Below are 23,079 nucleotides of genomic sequence, written 5' to 3'. Positions count from 1 at the left end.
AATGACAAAAACTTTTGCTGACAAAATGTTTGTGTGTGTGTGTGGCGCTTGGGTGTGGGCGTGGGCGTTTATTTAGCTACAATAAGCTGCAAATTTTGCATATTTCATAGCTGCTGACAGTCGCTTGTGTGTGTGTGTGTGGGCAGGTAACCCAAGCAAAATAATGTCCAAAATTTATACAAATAAAAATTGCAATTTAAAACTGCGTTGCGTTGTTTGTAGCTTAGCGACATATAAAGTATACGCCGGGTGGCATGGATTTCATTTTGCACTTTTTTTTGTTTAGCAATGAATTGTGTCAACATAAAGTTTAATATTTATTTTGACTGCGCTTTAACATTTATTTTCATACTAACCTTATACTCTCTCTCTCTTTCTATCTCTCTCTCTCTCTTACTTTAGCACATGGTGCAGACTGGTGTGCCGCCATTTCAGGGCGCGCCAGCGGGCTATGCTGGGCCAGCAGCTGCGGCCGCTGCAGCCGCTGCCGCTGCTGGTGCGCCTGTGACGGCGGCTGCCATCAAAGCTGAGCAGCCAGGACTGCAGCTAAAGGCGGCAGCAGCTGTAAGTGAATCCTCAACGGCGGGCAATCCGGGCGCTGCAGTTGCCACCACGCCCACAGCTGCTGCAGTGGCAACGAGCGCAGCCGATGCAGTGGCCGCCGCGCCTTTGTATATGCAACAAAAGGTGAGTTTACCACACACACACGCACACACACACACAATCATTCTTGCCTAACAATTCTATGTCTGTTTGTTTGTATTTTGAACTGCATTTGTAGCACTTTGTTTGGTTTTTGGCTTCTACTTGTTTCTTTTTTTTTTCATACGTTTGGGTTGGTTTGGTCTCTGGCTTTGATTGCATTTGGCATTTGTAGTCTATGCTTGTGCCTAGAACTATGCACGAGCATGCACTTCAAACTCGAATGCTATAAACGCTTGAGTTGCTAAACAAGCAACAAAAGCACGCACACACACACACACACACACACACACACATACATTTATGCATAGCTTGTTTACTCTGTAGCTTGCAGTTTAATTCTCATTTTTTTGCTACACAAATTTTGTTAAATTAGGTTTTTATTATGCAAATTTAAATATTTTAAATCAAAATGCTGCACAAATTATTTTCGTTGTGTTTGTTGTTGTTGATTTGCTGCTAATTGGTTTTTGCTGTTTGTTGTATTTGCTTATGAAAATTGATTCGTGCATTTGAATAATGTAACAGCCCCCAAAAGCTTTAATTTGTGTGCGACACACACACACACACTTTTACACGTTTTGGCCCAAAGCTGTGTGTGCCCATAATAAATAATCAAATATTTCATTATTGTTGCTCGCTCGCTCGCTCGCTATTGTTGTTAAACTTTTTTTTGTAGTTTAATTATACGCATACATTAATATACACACACACACACTATTTATGTATTTACTGTATCGAAACTTTATATATGTATTTAACGTTTATGATACGCATACGCCCCGTTGTGCAGTATGAAACGAAACAAACTCACCGTATATTTCAAATGGTATTTAAATGTTGCAAGCCGTATCCACATATAAACAAATATTTTATATCAAATATTGTCTTGCATTGTTTAGCAATTATTTTGTGTAATTAGAGCAATTAAATGGCAATTTAAATGGAATGTTTTGGTTTGAAGGTAAAAGGCAATAATAATATAACCTAAGGCAACTTGCAAATGCAAATTAATGTATTGCACACACACACACACATAGACACACATAGACACACACATATGAAACATGTTGTTGAATTTATTTGAATTGGCTTAAACTTATTGCCTGGCAATTAATTTGAAGCGACTGTCTGCACATCTTGCCAATCAATTAAACGTCAGAGCGCACGCCCAACTAACAAATTCAATATTAATGAAGCAAACTATTGCTACAGTCCTGACTGCCATAAATAAAACATAAATCATGCATAAACATGAACTCGCATCTCGAGCTGAGCAGAAACAGAAGCAAAGAAATGTGAACTGATACACGTTTGGCTTTATGACAAATGATTGATGTGCAAATGATGGCAAAAAACTAAGTGCGACTTAAAACTAAATTACGCATACGCACTGTGGTGCGTTTTAAAATAAACTTAATATTTATATGTGTTGCTCGCATGTTGCTGTCTTGATGACTATTTTACTCTATAATTTGTGGCTCTATGATTTCAATTTATTGTTGGCCACTTCTCATATATTAGACTAAGCTACATATTGTTAATATCACAAATTTTATATGTATGGCTCAGCTATTTAAATGGTATAAAGGCATGAAACTGCAAACTAATCTGTGCAATGATAATATTTATTATAATGCCCCAAGTATTATTGGTGTTGGTACTGCCTGTCTTAGTTCACACACACACACACACACATACACACACTTAAACTGTCCACAAAAGCAAAAGCTCTGGTGGCGCTAACTAAAACGCAAATCCTTGTTGTTATCCGCAAATTTATCACAGACAAATCTGTCAACACAACAACAACAACAACAGACACAGTACAATGGCAGCATTAGCAATGGGAACGCTGCATCAACAGCAGCAGCAGCAGCAACAGCAGCCGTAACTGTCGCTGGCACAACAACAGCCACAACGCTGGTCACGCAGCAGCAGCAGCAACCACCCGCATCTCTAACAAATGGACACGCCATGGAGCAAGAAACTCCAAACACCCCACAGAATGTGCTCAGCATTGTGAGTTTTGGCAGCAGCGAGCGAGCGAGCTAGAAATAAATTATAATAAAATAAACAACTAGGAAAAAATTTGCTCGAGCATTGCAAACAATTGAAATATACGTGCCCTGAGTTTGGTTTCAGTTTCGGTTTCTTAGCTGGCTCAGCTATAATTTTTTATCTCAAACAGCGTCAGGGATTGCCACATAATGAAGCAGCTACTGCTGTTGCATTGTTAGCATTAAAAAAAAGTAGTTTATGTTTTAGTTTAAGCTAATTAATGAACGCTGTAGTAAATAAAAAATGAAATGCATAAATCATTATAAAATTTAATTAGCTTGTATTGCGATTTAACTAATATGTGCAAATCAATTCAATTACTTTGAAACTTTATGCGTTACGCCCTAAAGCAAACGCCACCTTCGAACGCTTGAGAGAGCGCAAATCAAAACATTTAACTCGAATTCCTTAGCCATTTTGCATGTTTGAACGTGTAAACATTTGATTTTAGGGGCGAGTCGCAAACTTTTTATATTTATGTGTTTCTTTGCTTGTGAGAAAATTTATGCAAATATTTTTGATGAGCGGCGTGGAGTTGGAGCTGGAGCTTCATTAAAATGCGCAAAACCTTTTTGTTGTCGCAGCCGCTTGACTCGCTTGGCTGGCTGGTCGCGTGCCATACAAAAGCATTTTATAAACTAAAAAGCGTTAAATGTCATTTAAGGTAACCCTATCCCCCAGCACGCTTTATCGCTGGCCATTTATACGTCGAAAGTTTTTCACGCCATTTCACTTTGCCAAGGCGGCATTCACTCCAGCGTAAGCGTAGTAAGAAATGCGGTGGGAAAAGGGGAAAAAGGCGCAAAATGTGCGCTTAACATGCAATCGAAGTGGCACACAAACAACAACAATGGAATTTGTTTAGATTTATGTGTCAACAATGCGCGCAGCGAGTCGCAGCGAGTCGCAAATGAAACTCGCAAGTCAACTGGGCGTCATTTCTATTGCCTACTTTATGGGGCCAATGCAAATTTATTTGCTATTATTGCTATTGTTATGCCTTTTTAATACAACAGCTGTCTGCCACAAATGTTTGCGTGTGTGTTCGTGTGTGTGTGTGTGCGTAAATTGACAATAATACAAAATTATTCAAACCTATGCACTGACTGACAGCAATGCCAATTGGCAACTGCAATTCCCAGTGCATTTTCAGTTTTAATAATGCACAAATACAAATGCAAACATTGCCGCAAAGGACTAACGTTGCGATTTACAACATACAACAGCAGTTCTGTGGTGTGGCTGTGGCGGGGTGTGGGGCAATGAAAATATTCGTATTGCTGCTGCAGCTTGCGCGACAGTTTTATTGCATAAGTCAACAAAAGTCTGTGCCACAAATGTGCCAGAGTGCAACGGTATTGGTTCTGTCTGTCTGTCTGAATGTCGAACTGTAACTTTTTTTTCATACGTTTTGTTGTATTGGGTCACCCGCACAAAAATATAAAACGAGGGTAGAGAGTAAAAGTGTGGGGTAGAGCCAGCTAGAGTGCGCGTATGTGTGTCTGTGTGTGTGTGTGTGTGTGTAGTTGCCTGTAAACCACTTGAAAATTGTATTTTCATTTCAATTGTTTATTTATTGCGGCACTTGTTCGCATTCGATTTACTATGCAGCAGCAGCAACTGGCAGCAGCAGCAGCAACTGGCAGCAGCAGCAGCAACTGGCAGCAGCCACAAGCACAACAAATATTGCAAACGTGCACAAGTTGTGCTGAATTTGTGAATTCGACTAGATTTTCAACAATATTTCATAATTCCTACTTACTAAGGCATATCTGCTGTTAACAGCAATAAACTCGTTTGTGCAACATTGCGTAGAATATTGAAAATAAATGCAAACTCGAGCTCGAGCTGTGCATTTGAAAGACTTGGCAATGTTTCGTAACTAATTAAAATTTATTTCTTTGCAGTCCACAGTATTGATTGCCAGTGAGGCAGCAGATCCACAGCAGAACTCAGCGCTGCCAGCAGGTGGCGGCGGCGTTGCTGGCGGCGGCGGTCCACCCGGTTCACCGCTCAGCAGCTCACCGTCCAGCGTTAACACAGCCGCAGTTGCAACCACAGCCGAAGCAGCAGCAGCAGCCATGCTCAACGGCAGCAGCAACGACGGCAACATGTCGGGCAACACATCACCAATTGCCAGTGGCGAACCTTTGCTGCTGACACCAGCAGCGGCAACAGCAGCAACAGCAGCAGCAATGCCCATGCAGCCTACGCTCAATCTGAGCAGCAGTCCCACAGCAGCAGCCACCTCGGTTACCGCCAGTTCGATAGCAACGGGCGCCTTGGCCGCCACCAGCTGCAGCGTCTCGAGTGGCCTGTTGGCCAGCTCAGGGCTGGACAGCATTGTGGCCAATTGTGGCGTCCCCGCGAGCACTTCGCAGGTGCTTGCGCATCTGAATGCCACAGCGGCTGTGGCCAGCGGCATTATGACGGCCGCGGTGCAGTCGCCGAATGTTGTCACTAGTCTGAGCGCCGCTCTAGTCCCACCACCGCCAGTTGCTTCATCGGTGGCAGCTGCTGTGGCCGCTGCGGCTTCGCTGGATGCCAAGAGTCAGCCCAAGCGTCTGCATGTGTCGAATATTCCGTTTCGTCATCGGGATCCGGATCTACGCGCAATGTTTGGCGTAAGTTGTGCTCAAATTCATTCATTATCGAACAATGGTTTAGCTAATGTGGCAATTTTCTTTGCAGCAATACGGACCCATACTGGACGTGGAAATCATTTTCAACGAGCGTGGCAGCAAGGTGAGTTTCATGCCACTTATAGCTGTTTGCACGATTCACTTTAAGTTATGCACATAGCCGGTAACAAACTGAGGGCGCTGTCTAGTCAAATTCAACGTCCATAGTCAAGGGCTGTCGCGCATTGAAGCTTCAAATGTCACTTGAATTGACTGCAGGCAACACTGAAGCGCTGGCGCATTTTCAAAATATAATTGCATAGTTACGGGCGCTTGTTGCTAGACGCTACAAAATCCGCGCTTCAAGCAATATACAGAGCTAAATGTGCATAATTTAAGGCGTTACTGCATGTCCCACCCCCTCAAACGTGAAGCTGTTGTCCCTGCAGCATGTCCACGCCCACTCCATATCCCAACTGAACGCTCAATACTCTTGTTTCATTTGATTGTCTGTGTATAAATGAATATTTGTAGCTTTAGTATCGACTTATGTTTTAAATTGTAATTTTATATATATACTGTACCTATATATATATACTCTATATGTTTCTTTAATTGCATGTTTGATTGCGAATGGCAGGGATTCGGTTTTGTAACATTCGCTAACAGCAACGATGCAGAACGAGCACGCGAACGTCTACACGGCACCGTGGTTGAGGGACGCAAAATCGAGGTGGGTGCATGCCAAATACCATTACACACACACACACACACACACACACATGGCAAGCTATTAGCTGCAACTAATTGCAACACAAAAATAAGATACAAACAACTCGAAATTGGCTTTCAACTTTAAACTGATTTCATATTGATTGCGCATTAAATTGAAATGAAATGTATTTCGCGCCTTGTCAGCGCATTGGATTTTTTTTAATATTTATTTGCCTTTCATTAAAAATTAATTACAATTATTTTCTTGCGGCTTGCGCCAGCCGCAGCTAATTGGCATTTAAAATATGCTGAAAATGCACAAAAGGCAACAGAGTAACTGTACATTTGAACAATTTGTATTATTTATTTGAGTTTAATTGCCAAACGTGCAAACATTCAAAGGAATTTGTATTATAACAATTGCTTTAAACACACACACACACATAAACATACGCACACACACTTGAATCAATTTGTAATTGTTAACTAACACATAATCTATTTCTACATTCTCTATACATGCAAACATTTATATATTTTAAAATATATAATGATTTAAACAATATAAAAAACCAACCCATCACCAACAACAACAACAACAACAACAACACCGCTCGCTGCAACTCAACTCGTTACTCTCTCTTTCTCTCTCTCGTTACCAAAAAAAATATATAAAATAAAAATAACCAATTGTGAAGGTGAATAATGCCACTGCACGTGTACAAACCAAAAAAGTGACAGCAGTACCCAACGGTAAGTTTGCTCTAACACACACATATATACACCTGCTTTTTACACACACACATGCTCACACACATAAACTAGTAAAAACAAGTTTAAATGTTGAACAAAGAAATGCAATTACGTCTGGCCTAGAAGAAGTTTTTAAGAAATGAAAAGCACGCAAACAACAACTTAAATAACAACAACAACAACCACAACAACAACAACAAGGAGAGCTGCTGCCATAACATTTGACTGGCCTTTGGGCGTTTGTTGTATTTAGTGTTGCCACACTTTTCGTTTTTCTTTCGATTGCCTCCACTGCTCTCAATTTATTTTGCTGCTTAGTGCTCGGAACTTTTCAAATCAACTTCTTTCTTCTTGGCCACAGCAGCGTACCGTACCGAAAACGAATGTAGCTTAATGAAAATGCTTTTTGTATATTTTTTTCATTGTTTCAACTTGCTGATTTATTTCATTAAAAAAAATAAAACGTAGCACAGGCGTAAAGCAATAGAAACGCCCCCAAAACTAACCAAAAGTGTTTCTCAGGTTGTGGCTGCTAATTAAAACACACACACACACACTTAAGTCTAAACAATATTAAATTTAAGTACAGCTTTGTTTTACAATTGTTTTGTGTTTTGTACGTTTTGTTTGTTTATTTTTTGAAACAATTTGACTGCCTTTACTTTTAATAATGCTGCTGTTGATAATAATGAAGATGATGTTGATGAATACCTCTATAAATATTTATTTTTTATATATTTTGTTTTCTCTCACCACCACCACCAACACACAGTTGTACTGACCAAAGACGGTGCCATACCGGCTCCAGCTCTAGGTGAGCAAACCAAAGACCAAATGCATTTAAAAAATTAAACATTTTTTTCATTGTATTTGTGACTTGTGCCTGCCAAAAGTATAAAAATTGTCCCTGGCATGTTGCACGCTAACTGTGGCATGATACAACAACAACAACAACAAAAGCTCTCTATAATTATTAAGTTTCACTTAATAAGCATTAAGCGTTACTCTATGCTATGGCCACACACAGTTCTCATCCCAGCATGCATACAACTCTCTATATAGTAATTTCCAAATTGATTTTAAAGTTCTCACACACACACACACATACCTTGTGAACTGAGCTCGTGTTTCTTTTGCTTATACAAAGTTTTGTCAGTTAAAAGTTCGTAGATATTTAATGTGCTGTTTGCATTGCGCACAATTTCATTTGAAGTTGCGGCGAGGCAAAAGTTTTTGTGCTATGTATAATAAATAATGCTGCTGATTAAGCCGTTGCTAGCCATTAAAAAAAAAAAGAAAAGTATTCACAGCATTGCAAAAATCTATACTTTAGTTTCATTCAAATGGGATAAGCGGCTTACAAAACCAAACGGGAGCAGCAACGAAAGCAAAGCAAACCAAACCACGTTGAGCCCAACTGCATGTTGCGAGCTTTGGCGCATGCAAAATGCTTTTGTATATTGCCAACAAACTTCAGAGACAGACAGACGAAACGTTGAACCGACAGCTGGCTAAGCGTCTCGCATGTGCATCTAATGCGCTTCATTTGCCTTGCACTGTGTCCAGCTCATATTATAGACACACACAGACATAAGTGACAGCAGCAGCAGCAGCGCAGGTTGAAAGCGTAGCCAAGTGGCTTGCAGTCATTTTATTACGTTTCGAACTGCCAGGCAAAGCAGCAAATGGTGTGGCAACATTAGCAGCAGCAGTTGCAGCAGTTGCTCGTTACGTAACTGCACAAAAAACGAGTCGGCAGCATAATTACAAATAAACCACAAAGTTGCAAACATTTTGCTGCGGCACATGCATAAACTAAATGGGGAGAGTTAAACTATAAAAGTACAGTTTTGCCTTTGGCAGCTTGGTAACCCTTGTGTCTTATGCAAATGTATTTGTGAGACACACACACACACAGAAAGAAAGAAAGTTTGTCTGCCATGTTGATTTGCATATATGTATAGCTAGCTTTTTTGCCTTGATCCTTTGACATGTTAAAGCAACAGCTGCAAATTCAAAGTGAGGCTTACATTATTGCCATAGCATATTTACAGGCGCGCGCTGCATGCACAGCTAAAATACAAAAATTCTTAATGTTAAGCATTTCAATATAAATGTCTAATGCATGTACTTACTATGCTGCGTCCCCCCACCCCACCCCCACCCCTTCTATGTACAACCCACGCCCACACTCCTTACTAAATTTGCTCATACTCGTATTTAGCACGGCCCACAAAAATTTACTTATAACCAAATTAAGCCTGCGTGCCGCCAATTGTATATGCTATATATATATGTATTTTAAGAAAATAAGCAAACTTGATACAATTTATTTATACATACAACTAATGCGCATATTTTCTTTTGCCTTTTACATGCCAATGCCACTCAATGAAAATATAAACAACCAACAAATGCAGTTTGCGTACAATGGCCCGAGGGTAAGCGTTTTGTCACTTTCATTTATTTTCGCCATTACAATTCTATGTATATATAAATTATTGCCTGCATGTATTGTTATAAAACACACACACACACACACGAATACAATACCTTAAGCATAAGTTCTCCATTACAAAATGTAACTTTTCAGTTATAAATTTAAGTATTTAGCATGTAAGCCATATTTAAGCGTATAAATTTTGTTAGCTAGGCAGGTCTATGACAACTATACCAACTTTACTTGGGAACTGCTGCAGGTCGGCGTTAAATTCATTTGCTCTCTTTGTTTAATGTTCAGTTCACAGTTCAGAGGTGCGCGTGTTAAACTTTATGCATATTATACATACACATATATCTACATACATAATTATTAATACTTGATCATGATGATGATGACTGTTTGGTTTTTATACTTTACTTTATACTTGCATACAAAACGTTCAACTAATTAGCATTATATTGAAGAATTAAATGAACGAAACGAACTAAAAACAATTGCCACCAAAATGCATTAACAAAAGCGCGTCGCCATTTTATTTCTAGTCTTCTAGTTGATAATGATAATCGATGATTGATGCTGATGATCTGATGTTTTCTTTTTCCATATGAATTTAGCATATTGCGGCTGTGTTGTCTTATGCATAATAATATATATATCAGCATAAACTCGATTTACACTATATAATATATATACATATATATAAAATACTTTTCTTTAACAGTTTTTGTTGTATGTGCGTTTTGTTTTTATGTCCTGAGTTCGTATTTATATTGTTTTGGTCTGAACATTGTCGGCAATGCTACTTAGCGTAATTACTTATTGAATATGTATCAACTCACACACACACACCAACACACACACACACATGAGTATGTAACTGGTTAACGATTGTCGCGTACTCCAAAGCAGCTTAAAATTTAGCACTAGTTGTAAGCGAGAACTACACGAACATTTTCAAAGGAACGTCTCACACCTGCATCCCCTAAAAACAAAAAGTTCGTTATGTAAATACGCTCAAAACACACACACAAAGACACACACACATACCTACGCACACACGATTGATATTGATATCTAACGATAAATGAACACATTAAGGTTATCGCCTGCCCGTCGCTGCGGCTTGGCCATTTTTGGGTGCGCCTATGGGCGCTGGAACGCCTACGCTGACGCCCATACCGATGCCGCTGCCCGTGCCACTGCCTGTGGCAACACCGCTGCCACAAGCAGCACAAGCGCCCGCTGCCGCCAGCGCAGCTGCTGCGACGCCACAGCTCGTGCTAACTCAACGGCATCCAGCGCAAGCTGCAGCAGCAGCTACAACAAGGCGGAGGTACAAACTCGAAAAAAAAAACACACGCGCGCCTAAAAGCAGAATTCAAAAATTCAACACACACACACACACAGAGACACACACAGACTTGGACAAGTGTACCATATAATACTCAAATATTTGTTGTCTTGTTTACTTTGGTTACGCATTTGGGTTTGACTAAGTAACTCCTACTATATATTGCATATATACCTTGAGATTTGCATCTGTTCCAAGATTAGGCCACAACACGCATTTATAACTGTAAACCTAAGCAACCCAAATCGATCAAACAAACAATCAAGCGCTCCCACAATCAACTAGTGGCAATTTGCAATTCATTTTGAACTCGAGACTGTAATTTAGCTGTTAAGGTATTGAAAAGGTTTTTACTTAGCTTTAACCTTAGTCTACTTATTCACATATTGTAAACTAAATTTAATCGTGTAACATCTTAGAGCATCTCTATATATATGTTTCGCTCTGTTTTGAATATTTATTGCACGCCTCTTTTATATTTTTGTTGTGTTCTCTGCGCTACTTCCAAAAGAAATGCAAACAAATTCCAAATCATCATTTGCACGCCCCAAAATTTATTTGCTCTCTCTCTCTCTCTCTCTATGTGTGTCTCTCTGCCATTTGTATATACAATAAGCTGGCATTAATGTTTAGTAATTGAAATTAAAAATTGGTGCTCAACGATTTTAATTATGAGACTGCTGCTTATGATTTGCATACGAAATTGCCAAAATCGAATTTTAATTGCAATTTTCGGTGGCACAACAGTCAACAAATTGCATAAATATGTAAATAAATAAATATCGTTTCAATTTCAAGTATTGGCAATATAAAATTTTGGCCAATAAGGCCATAAATTCAAAATTTGCTCATTGCCAGTACAAAAGCTCAGCGCTATGACAACGACGGCAAGCTGCTTGCTATGAATTGAAGCAAAACTGTTGCTGTCCCGCTCATTCGCACACACACACACTGTTTAGTTGTTTATGTTAATGCTAGTTAATTGTTTGGTATTTAAAAAGGTTTAAAGGTTTAGCATACAATTTAGCTATATCTATATATAAATGTATTTTTAATGCTTTAGAAACGCAAGTACTCTAACACACACACACACACACACACACACACACACACATTATGTTTATACTAAACTGGAGTCTGCGGTCTAATGTTAAATTCTATGATCGAACTTATATATAATGCTATTAATGCGTAGCCTATAACTATTTTTGGTAATTCAGTGTTATCGATATTATAATGTTAAGTATGTTTCAAAACTGAACTCTACACTTTTGAATACACGTATGTCTCAATGTATTGTTAATTGTATATACCAAAAACAAGAGAATATCACACACATACATACACACATGGTTACTACTAGTATTTGCTAAAATATATCAACTATATATACTATATATAATCATATATAAAACCGGAGAGAAACTAACCGCATGCGTTTTATGTTCTTTTCTTTTTCCTTTATTCTACTTTTTGCACACGTACACAAACAAACAAACACATAAACTCAAATATAATGCGTGTGTATAAACGCCACACACACACTCACACACACACACTGACACTGGTAATAATGTTGTGTACAAATCGTTTGCAAAAATTTATCAAATACCAAATATAATCAAATCAAAAACAACAAAAATATAAAAAAAAAAACTCGTTTGGACGAACAGCTGCCGTAGCCGCTGCCATGCGTGGAGTTGCCATACAGCGTGGACATGTGGGCGTGGTCGGCGCCTCACCCTTTCATCATCCACATCATCCGCATCATCATCCGGCGCTGGCAGCCGCCGCTGTCGCCGCCCAGCAGCAACAGCAACGTCAAGTGGCCGCCGCTGCCGTGGCCGCAGTAGCCGCCCAACAGCAGCAGCAGCAGCAACATCAACAGCAACAACAACAGCAGCAACAACAACAACATCAACAGCAGCAGCAGCAGCAACAACAGCAGCAGCAACAACAACAACAACAACAGCAGCATCAACAGCAACAACATGCCGCAGTCGCCGCCGCCGCAGCCGCTGCTGCCGCTCAGCACACACATCCTCACGCCCATGCACATGCGCTGGCGCCTCAGCTGGCGCAGCTGCAGCCCACACTACAAACTGTCGCGGTGCCCACTGCCGCTGGCAACGCCGCCGCCGCCGCTGCTGCCGTCGCCCAACAACACTCGGCCCTGCAGCAATCTCTGGCCGCCGCCGCCGCTGCACAGAACTCGGGCGTCGCAGGCAATGCGAACAGCGCCGCTGCTGCTGCCGCCGCCGCCGCGTATGCGGCACGCCTCTCCGCCGTCACCGCTTCACAGACGCCGGCCGCTGCTGCTGCGGCTGCTGCTTCCATGTCAGCGTCGGTCAATGCGGCCAACAACGCTGCCGCTTTGCATGGATTTGCGCCGTAAGTAGAGACTCCTACTCTCCTAACAAAAAAACAACTTCACCAACAAGTCGCCGGCGTCGCAAAATACAAAGAAAAAATACCAAATGAAAAACATAATAAACTACTAAGTAGTTGCTAGTTTGTGATTTGTATAGTTTTCAATTAATTGTATAATTTGAATGTAGTTTTTAGCGCACTTAACTTTTTGTTCATGTGGTGTCTACGCTCGCTCGCTCGATCGATCGCTCGCTCTTAAACGCTTAAAACAACAGACAAACAACAACAACAGCAGCAGCAAGCAGCAACAAAAAAGAGCCAATTTTCTTGTCTTGCATGTAACAAATTATAAAGCATACGCCATGTTGTGCCTGCTGCTGTTGAACACACACACATCAAACATTAAATACTAAAACTTCCCCCAAACAAAAAGAAATGAGCGCCAACTTTGTTTATAGCTTAACTTTGTTTGTCTCTATTGCTCTTTCTTACACACACACACACACACACACACACTTCTAATATATTTTTTGTCTATGCGGTGATTTATTTCTTTACCTATATCTATATAAAATGCATACATATATACTTAGCTACCTCTTGTGTGTGTAACGTTTTTGAAAAAAAAGTAACTTATATGCATAGCCGCCACATTTGCCTTAAGTAACAACTAATTAAGACAAGTTTAGACTTGTTTTGTACAAAACAACAAACAACAATCAGCGCAGCAAACAATTTAACGCACGCTATACTCAATACTCAACTTTATATACCATATATATCCAGACTGAGCGCAGTTCTTTATATTTATATTTGATTTGTTTAATGGGAACAACTCTTAACGTACTGTAAACTATTTTGTGTAATACTAGGCGTATGCTCAATTTGCTACTGCTGCCGCTGCTGCTGGTCGCGCATGTTTCCTCTATATATACATATTTATATTTAATACACACACACACTCACACACCAATGTTTATAACTTATGGTTTTTACTTGTGGCTGCTGTTCTTACAACTTACAACAAATCTATAGCATATAACGAATGCAGCAATAAGTGTAAGAATATTTACTTATGTATCATAGCTTAGGTGCATGAGTGTTTGTCATCAGTTTAGCAAACGGGCAAGAAACTCTTTTAATTGAATGCGTATTACTACTGCCTCTACATGTTTTTAATTTCTCGTATAATTTCCATGTGCATTTCAACTCGTCAACTCAGCGCAGGGTTCAGTTCTAACTTTGGGGCACACAAAGCGCAGCTCAGTTCAGATTTAGGCTCTTAGGTTAGGCTAACTGCGCTTTGTGCTAGGCACTTCACTATTTTGAGTTACGTCTTTAGTTTTTTTTTTGAACTTAAGCAGGCTACGAACGCGCAAGAAATTACGGACTATAGCGCGGGTAAAGTTTTTGCCATAAATTACGCATACGCACAGTTTGCTTATTGGTTAAGCGAAAAACTTTGCCCAGCTTTGCATAGCGCCTCCCTTAAAAGAAAAGAACCCACACACACACACGCACACACACAGCCCACACACACACACACACACTCTCTCTCGACACAAGTGCGTTAAAAGAAAAATTATATGAAAATGAACATAAAAGAAATACAAATTTTTGAATTTTGCTTTCAAGTGCCAAGCCAATGGCAGCTGCTTGAACTTTGAACTTGCAACTGCCATTGGCTGCATTAATTATCAATTTAACTGAACATGAATTAATCTATTGCTTTCTTTACATTCTCCCACATCAACAACAACAACAACGCTATAGCGTTTACTATGATCCCTACCTAGCTGATCCCAATCTACGCTTCCAGGTAAGTCTAAGACACAACACAAACTTAGAGCCAACAACTAGTCTAGCCTTAGCTTAAGCTTAAGCTATGTTTATGTCAAGTCTCCGCTGCTACAAGCTAGCCGTACCATTATGTTAACTATATACATATATCATCTATATATATATATATATAAATATAAATTTTACAGGCAGCCAAACCGGTCACTGAAGTTCCAGCCGCACAGCCAGCCGCCATATTAAATGTAATGAAACTTTTTCAATCTCAAATTTTTACAAAAGACTTGAACATTTTAACTGGTAGCTTGTACAAAAAGACAACAACATATTTTTCGAAAAACAAAAACAAAAAACAAAGAGCAATTTGGTATTTCAAGCTATAAATTTTATATATTTTTAAATATTTGTTGTTTGCGCATTTTTTCAAAACTAACGACGCGTTCTACATTATTTTATTTCTCTCTCTCTCTCTATATATATATAAACACACACATATACAAGTTGCTATATATTTTTTCTATACTTTACTCACTACTATTCAAGAGTTTTTTGTTTAATACATAATTTTTTATTTGGTAACTGGTCTGCGTCTGTAAAATTTTTGTTGTTTTTCATATAAAAAGCGTATATATAATATGCGTCTACATATATTTCTATATACACACACACACACACACACACACACACAAGTTGGAGTGCTTAGCATCATCAACACTCAATCAATAGCTTGTGATGATTTGAGCACTTGCAACAAAATTTTGAAACAAACTTACTTTGCATCCTTTTTGTTAATGTTTTAACTATACATTTTTTTTTTTTTGGAACAAGCTTTTGACAAACAGCCCATGAGAAAAGGCTGCATGTCGCTCTAACTAATTGAATAGTGTTTTTGCTGCGCTCAGAAGTAGGCAACAAAAATGTAAATTGTTTTTATTGCTTTTGCGCATTTATTTAACTAATTAACGAAACAATTGTAGCTATATAAAATATATATATATATATTCAACCATTATACGTAACTACTAAGTATGTATTCTTCTTTGGTTATACTTTCACGACTGTTACAACAAACGCAACAACAACTGTATCAAAAAAAAAATATATAAACAAAACGTAAATCAAACTTACAGCGCCGCACTGTGACTACGCTAAACAGTACCCCACATACGATCAACCGCATTCCGGTACCACAGAATGTTTTGGTAAACATATTCATTACCCTTAGCCTAGCAAAAATAGTTGTGATAATGCCAAACAAACTGAACCCACTAGCAACCTGGTAGTCTGTGTTTGTTGTTTGTCCTTTTGAGTTTTGCGTGCTGTATGTGCTTCATTTTGAATTGTGCAACCCCCCCCAACACTACAACTACAAATAGTTTAAGTTAATAACATTAATTATGCTAAGTATTTATATGTCTAAGTTATGTTTATTGCACACTTAAGCGCTTTATTTGTAGCATTTACTATTCTATGGCACTAAGCTGGCATCTTGGGTTTTGGTAGCAATTGCTGGTCAAGGTCTTTATCACACATTTTGATTTTGATTTCTAATTATGACTGCACATGCTTTGATTTTCGGTTTAGGCTTGTGCTTGCCACTTGGCGCATTCTTAATTCTATTCACTTGTCGTTGACGTGTTTGCCTAAGTCTTAACTCGACGCCTACCCCCCAAACCAAGCGCCGTCCTCTCACTCCCGTTCTCTCTTAGCTCTAACACCAACTCTGCTTCACATTATTACAGGCCACTGCTCCGCTGCTAAAGACACCACTGTCTCAGGCCCAGCAGCAGGCGTACGCCACAGCAGCGACCACCTACACAGCAGTCGCAGCTCGTGCCGCCTATGGCGCCGCCGCAGCTGCAGCTGCGCAGCCAACATTAGCTGGCTATACCGTAGCGGGGTAAGTTCTACAAAGCTACAGCTACAGATGTCTCCAAATTCATTCAGTCGCTAACACTTGTTTAGGTCTCTTAAGTCTCTGCATTAAGTTAAGTCTCTTAAGTTTATTTTAGCAGCTATGATTTATTTACTTTGCTTATCATTTGTCTAATTAATTTGTTTACCTTCTTTTCAAGAATAGCAAAATGCTAACAAAGAAAACTGATGACTTACAACTAACCTTTGATATATTTTGCAAGACTCTATCAACATTAAACAATTTCGATTAGCGCAGACGGAAGTGCGAGCAACAATCAAAATCTAACAAATCAAAACTAACACAATGGAGACATCAAACATTCAAGACTTTTTAATTAAACTTAATACTTAAATCATTTATTCAATAATATTTCTAGTTATGCGCGCGAATATGCGGATCCTTATCTAGGACATGGCATTGGTCCCATGCCAGGCTATGGCGTAAGTTTCACTTGCTTGCCCCAATTGTTTTTAATTATGCATTTATTATTTGTTTTTATTTTTATTCTTTACTCAATATACAGGCAACTATGTATCGCGGTGGCTTCAATCGTTTTACGCCATATTAAAAATTACAACACATCCAAGTCAGCCAAATAATGCACTTGAACTACTCTCGATAATGCTCAATGTATGAACAGAAGAAGAAGAAGAAGAAGATGATGAACAGCAAGAAAAACAAAAAGCAACATATATTAGACGTAAATTACTAATCCTCTACAGTATGCAGTAAGTAGCAGTTAAATCAAGTCAAAAGGATACGCAGATACTCAACATGCACACACACACACACACTACCACAGACGCTCAAAGGATGATACACACACACACACACACATAGACACTTACAGAGAGTTGAAAATCAAAGCTAAATACAGCCGCATAATTGTTGCAAACTTTAAACAAAAAGCAAATCAATGTCGTCCAAACACAAAAAACAAAACTAAATGGCAATTAGTTAATGCAAAATGTGCTTCTTGCGTAGATTTTTACAAAAAGCTGAAATATATTGTGCGGCAAATCAGAATTTATATATATATATATACACATAAAGAAAACGGCAGTATATATAGTTATTATACCTATATAGATATTGTATTTGTATATCAAAAGCAAACAAACATAAAATGAGCAATTTTTAATGTCCCCCCCAGCAAAGAAATTATAATAATCAAACTTTGTTTAGCCCTAAGCTTAAATTTAATGATTTCATTATTAATTTTGTGTTTCATGTAGATTTTAGCAGCAGCAGCAATAACAAAACTTTATATTGTGTTTTAAACAACAAAATAACTGGATGAACAATACTTTCATTTTATTTTGATTTCCAAAGAATACTCAACTTTATGTCAACGAATTTATTTTTACTTTACTTTTATGTGCTTTGCTTTACGATTATTATATTGTTCCTAATATTTGAATTTTTGGCAGCTAAAATGCAAAGTCAAACTCATGAAATTGCTCAATTTTGTAGCGAAAGATCGAACACGTAGACATATCCTTGGCATATACAATAATTATATTACTTTAATGCGAAAGTAGCCAGCAAAACAAATAATTAATGAGAGTAATTAATTAACAAAACATAAGATATACATAAAATTACAGCATAGTTTTTAAACTTACAGCTTCCAGTGACAAACAAAAACAAAAGCGAACGTGTAGTAAGCATTAAGCTTTAAAGTAAAAACCAAAAAAAAAAAAACATTTTAGCTCTAAATACGTAGCACTTTCTTTGTGTGTTGTGTAAAAAAAAAAAAACCAAAACTTAAAAAAATCTAAAAAAAAAAATTTGAATTACTCAAGCTAACTTGACATTGTTTCCGTGTTTGTTAATTTTCTTCGGCATAGAGACCGCATAACTTTCCTAAGCAAGCTAAGAATTTATTTTCTACACAATTTCAATTATTATATAACGCACACAAAATACGTTTTTGGCAAACGGAGAGAAATGAATTATGCTCAAATGAATGGCAAATAATAAAGAATTATATGATGAATGTCGTTCTCTCGTATTGATTCTTAGGCAGCTACTGTCATTAAATTTATACTAGTTGTTTATCAAAATGAAAACCAAATCAATTATAATCTATGCTAAACTATTCGATGCTACATTTTGTGTGTTGTTGTCCGTGCTTGCGTGTGTGTGCGACAACGTGCAATTGTTTTGAATTTTCATGCTCTTAATTATTTCATTTACCAAGTCTTTCAATTTGAATAAAGCTCAGCTAGAGCTGCTAGCGCATATACTTTTCAAAATTTCCCAAATTCTTAGCCTGTACATATATATTTTTATTCACACACACACACACACACGCAGACACCAAAAAGCAATTTATATCATATTCAATTTGAAAGAAAAGTTTACAACAACAAAAAACGTATACAAATAATTTGTTTTAAGCCTATTTACGTTGACATTTTTAAAGCCAAAGTTTATATTTAAAAATTGATTTATTTAGTTAGTTTTAGTTAAATATGCTGAGAATGACAGTACACAACAACAGTAACAAATAAACATATATATATATATATATATATTGATAATGAATTAAAATCAAACCCAACATTTGCCAAATTAAATGTAGCTTTCAAATTAATAAACATAGACACGTATTTAAATTTAAAGAATAATAATAGTCCGCACACACAACATAAAATATAATTAAAGAGATATCTTTGGGTTTGAAATAAAAAACAAACTAGCTATAAAACAAAAGTAAAACAACTTAAACATACATATATTTATATAAATAATTTTATGAAGAAAATGATTTATAAACTCAACTTCCACCGCGAACATTTTTTAATAAAACAAAACACAATTTTTTGTCTTTAAGCAAACATATTAAAATAAAAAGAAAAATTATAATAAAAATGAAAATGAATGAAAAAGTTGTATGCAAACTGCAAATGCAATTCAATCAAACACCGCAGCTATAAATAAATACACAAGTTAATAACTTTAATTTAAGTTACATACCCTACCCCTACCCTCTACACACACACACACACACACACCTTTAGTGCAGCAAGCAAGGATGAGAATGACGCAAGCATAAATACATAGTAAACTGTAATTTGTATTCTGTGTAGTTTAAACTTAAGCCAGCGCCGCTTTTTGTTTAATTTGAACTAGAGCATACGCATAAGCGTTATATAAATTATAAATATATATATTATATGGATAAATGAGAAACTAATCTAAAATGATGTGCCAAATTGTAAGTTGAACCATTTGTTTTTATCGAATGGTCAAAGCAGAAACAAATGCTAAATGCAACATTGAAATAAATGAACGTAAAGTATATATATATATATGAACAGTCAGTAACAGATTTAACCCTCCCGTATACCCTTGAAGCAAATGAAAATTAAAAGCGAAATGGATTTTTTCAAACTTTTAGCTGATAATGGGTAAACAGATATTTTTAAAAAACAAATTTAATATTGTGTGTATATGAGACGAAACATTGCAAAAGGAGAGTTGCCCCCCACTCTGGCGCTACCTTACAAACAAAATTGATAATAGCAAATCTGAGATGATTATTATAGTATTATATTAGCGGAGTATACGCAACACTCACACAATCACAGCAGCAGCAGCAGCTCCCCCCTAATCTAAAGCAGAAGACAAAAGTAATTTATGCTCAAAAAGAAAAAGTCAAACTTTAACTTTCTCGACACACTTTTAATTTTTAACACACACACACGCTCAAGTTGAAAAACATTTTTTGAAACACTATTTATTGGTTTATATCAATTTTCAATTTGTAAGGTTGTGACAAATTGTAAACAAAACAAACAAAATATAAAATAATAATAATGAAAAACACTTTAAAGAGTAAAATGCAGCAAAATGTAATAATATATGCGTATGGCAAATAAAAATAGCAAAGAACAAAAAACAACAACAATTTGAGATTCATACATATACATATATATATACATAAAATGAAAAACAAAGTGACAAGCAAAAAAAAAATCAGAAAAATGCAATAAAAATAAATTTTAAAAATATGAAAAACAATTTTGCCTTTGGTGTTTCTCTTCTACAAGTGGATATTGAATTTTATAGCTTTGTCATGTGAGCAGCGATGGGTGCAACAGGAAGCTTAAAAGAAAAAGTGGGCGTGCCATTAAGTTTGATGTGTGCTCATTACCAAACATTTAACACCTCTTGCTCTGGCATGCAAACGCAATTAAGCTGATTAAATCAAAGCGTGCCCCACACACACACACGTACAAATTGTACAAAGTTTAACATTTGATTGAAGGCAGAGCACCCACGCACATGCCACACATGCAACATGACGTTGAGTGACAGTCGTCGCTGTTTTTAAATGGGCCATGACTAACTAGTTGGCCACAGGAAGTAAACGCCTATGCGCACAGTAGTTTGTGAGTGAGTTTGTGGGTGGGGCTGGGTGGTGCTTGCTAGTTGGTGGTCAGCTCAGTTTGACGGAACGTCTGTGGCCAGTGCGGCCAGCGCTGTGACATAATAAATTATGCTGCATAGCAATGATTAATTCGAGTGCTGCATGTGACATGGCACATGGAACTAAACCAGTGGGAGTTCAGCCCAAAACACACCCAATCAAATGCATACAAAATGAGCACTTGAAATTGGCCAACAGACAAACACACACACACAGACATGCGAAAAAAAACAAGAGAGTAGCTAAAATCAAAGGCAGAGACCGCCGCGTTGATTATTGGCGCAGTTTGCTGTTTGCTCGCTTTTATCTCTGGCTGGGAGTGCGTCCCGCTGGGTCGAATGAATTATTACGTGCAATTATTTTCTAATTAATTATTTGACAGCAGTGCGAACAGCGCCATGCGGCGATAATTTCTGGCCAACGGCGTTAAATTGCCCGAAAGTGCGGCCAGCACTGCTCTAAGAGCTGCTTAAATATTAAGCATACTTGCCACAAATCAAGTGCCACACAACTTTATAAGTAAGTATAAGCCCCCCAACATCGCCTCTAATGCACAACAGCAATTTTTGAATTTAATAGCTTTAATAGTAGGCGCGTCAGGCTTTTAGTACTAACCACATGGCCCGCGAGGCGGCCACAGGCCGCAGCTTTGTACGCTGACCACAGCGTAAAAACTAATTACATTATTCGACAGTTGATGCAATCAGCGTGCGGGTGCGTGTATCTGTATCTGTATCTGTATCTGCATGTGCGCAGAAGTCCCACGCAAGAGGCGCCCGCTACACGTTACGCTTCAATTGATAGCCAACAACATGGCGCAAAAACAAGGAACGGCCGCAAAAAGAAAAAAAAGGAAAACAACACGATATACTGCGTTGTCGATATAGGACACATGATGTTGCATACAAATCGCTACAGTAGCGAAACGCGTACTTTTTGTCAGATGCCAGATCAGCCGGAAATCGTTGCAATGCAGCAATGTGAGCTGCTTTATGAGTATATCCGTATAGGATTATGGTCGCCAGCTGCCAGTTGCCAGCAACGAAGATGAACCGCCAATAATTCAGTGGCCACAGTTGAGCATAAAAATCGCAGCTGTTGCACTGCTTGCTTGCCACACACACACACACACACACTTATGCGGCAGCGTGGTGGTTTACAGTGGTTCATTTTGTTAACAACTAGCAGCTTCAAAGCGAGAGCTTAGCAGCGCAGTCAAAGTCAAACTTTGAGTGTATAATGTATGCATAATTGTTGATTTTAATTTTATTTAAAAAATATACTTTATTTCCAAGTACTCAACGTTATCATTGCACAATTTCAATTGGAAATTCTTTAGTTCTTTAGTGGGCTTTAAATTATATAAGTAAATGTATAAACAAATTGTTAATATAAAGCTGCAAGCAAAAAGTAAATTTCCATGACAATTTTCACGCTTTGAGTTGAATAAATGAAATTCAATACATTTTTTCCGTTTTAAAAATGAATGTATTTTAGCGGCAGCAATACTACATAAAGTAAATAAATGTGGGCATTTTTTGTATGATAATCAAATTGTAATGGCGTTGATTCGATTGTGCTGCATTACATTTTGTCATAGACAAAACAACTAACTGGAGTATATAAACTTAGCGCTGTAACTAAGCAACGCTGCATATATGTATATATAGTATTGTTATAGTGTTGTATCTGAACCATAGAGCTGCTGCTATCAACCACTGTGCGCTATTGCAATTATGTATTTATTGTCGCACGTATTTGTCTGTTAATTGCCCATGCTATGCCATAAAAACGCTGCACACAGACACAAATATATACACACACACATGCATATGTTTACACACTCATTCACTGTAATCAACAGCATGCAGTTTTAATTAAAATTATTTTTAAGGCCACAGTCCAAAAAAT

General features: G+C 37.8%; 1 protein-coding gene across 22 annotated transcripts in view; it reads left to right on the top strand.

Annotated features, from left to right (window-relative positions):
* The window catches only part of LOC108599566 (polyhomeotic-proximal chromatin protein), an 89,136-nt gene extending 71,262 nt beyond the window's left edge, over positions 1-17,874 (top strand). For 3 of the 22 annotated variants that reach the window (XM_017986462.2, XM_017986466.2, XM_017986463.2), the window contains 15 exons: positions 403-687; positions 2,491-2,724; positions 4,671-5,387; positions 5,455-5,508; positions 6,025-6,117; positions 6,797-6,851; positions 7,624-7,665; positions 9,272-9,292; positions 12,319-13,036; positions 14,789-14,834; positions 15,004-15,057; positions 15,943-16,014; positions 16,555-16,712; positions 17,107-17,170; positions 17,254-17,874. In XM_017986462.2, the coding sequence (XP_017841951.1) occupies positions 403-687; positions 2,491-2,724; positions 4,671-5,387; positions 5,455-5,508; positions 6,025-6,117; positions 6,797-6,851; positions 7,624-7,665; positions 9,272-9,292; positions 12,319-13,036; positions 14,789-14,834; positions 15,004-15,057; positions 15,943-16,014; positions 16,555-16,712; positions 17,107-17,170; positions 17,254-17,298 (2,658 nt within the window). In that variant the 3' untranslated portion in view covers positions 17,299-17,874. Of the gene's footprint in view, positions 1-402; positions 688-2,490; positions 2,725-4,670; positions 5,388-5,454; positions 5,509-6,024; positions 6,118-6,796; positions 6,852-7,623; positions 7,666-9,271; positions 9,293-10,392; positions 10,628-12,318; positions 13,037-14,788; positions 14,835-15,003; positions 15,059-15,942; positions 16,015-16,554; positions 16,713-17,106; positions 17,171-17,253 lie in introns of those variants that run through there. The other 19 variants (XM_017986471.2, XM_017986472.2, XM_017986464.2 and 16 more) reach the window with 19 other exon arrangements.
* Positions 17,875-23,079: the final 5,205 nt, after the last annotated feature.

The sequence above is a fragment of the Drosophila busckii genome, chromosome 3L (genome assembly GCF_011750605.1).
Source record: "Drosophila busckii strain San Diego stock center, stock number 13000-0081.31 chromosome 3L, ASM1175060v1, whole genome shotgun sequence".
Lineage (NCBI taxonomy): Eukaryota > Metazoa > Arthropoda > Insecta > Diptera > Drosophilidae > Drosophila > Drosophila busckii.
Note: the sequence above shows the minus strand (reverse complement) of the source record. Positions and strands in the feature narration are given on the sequence as shown.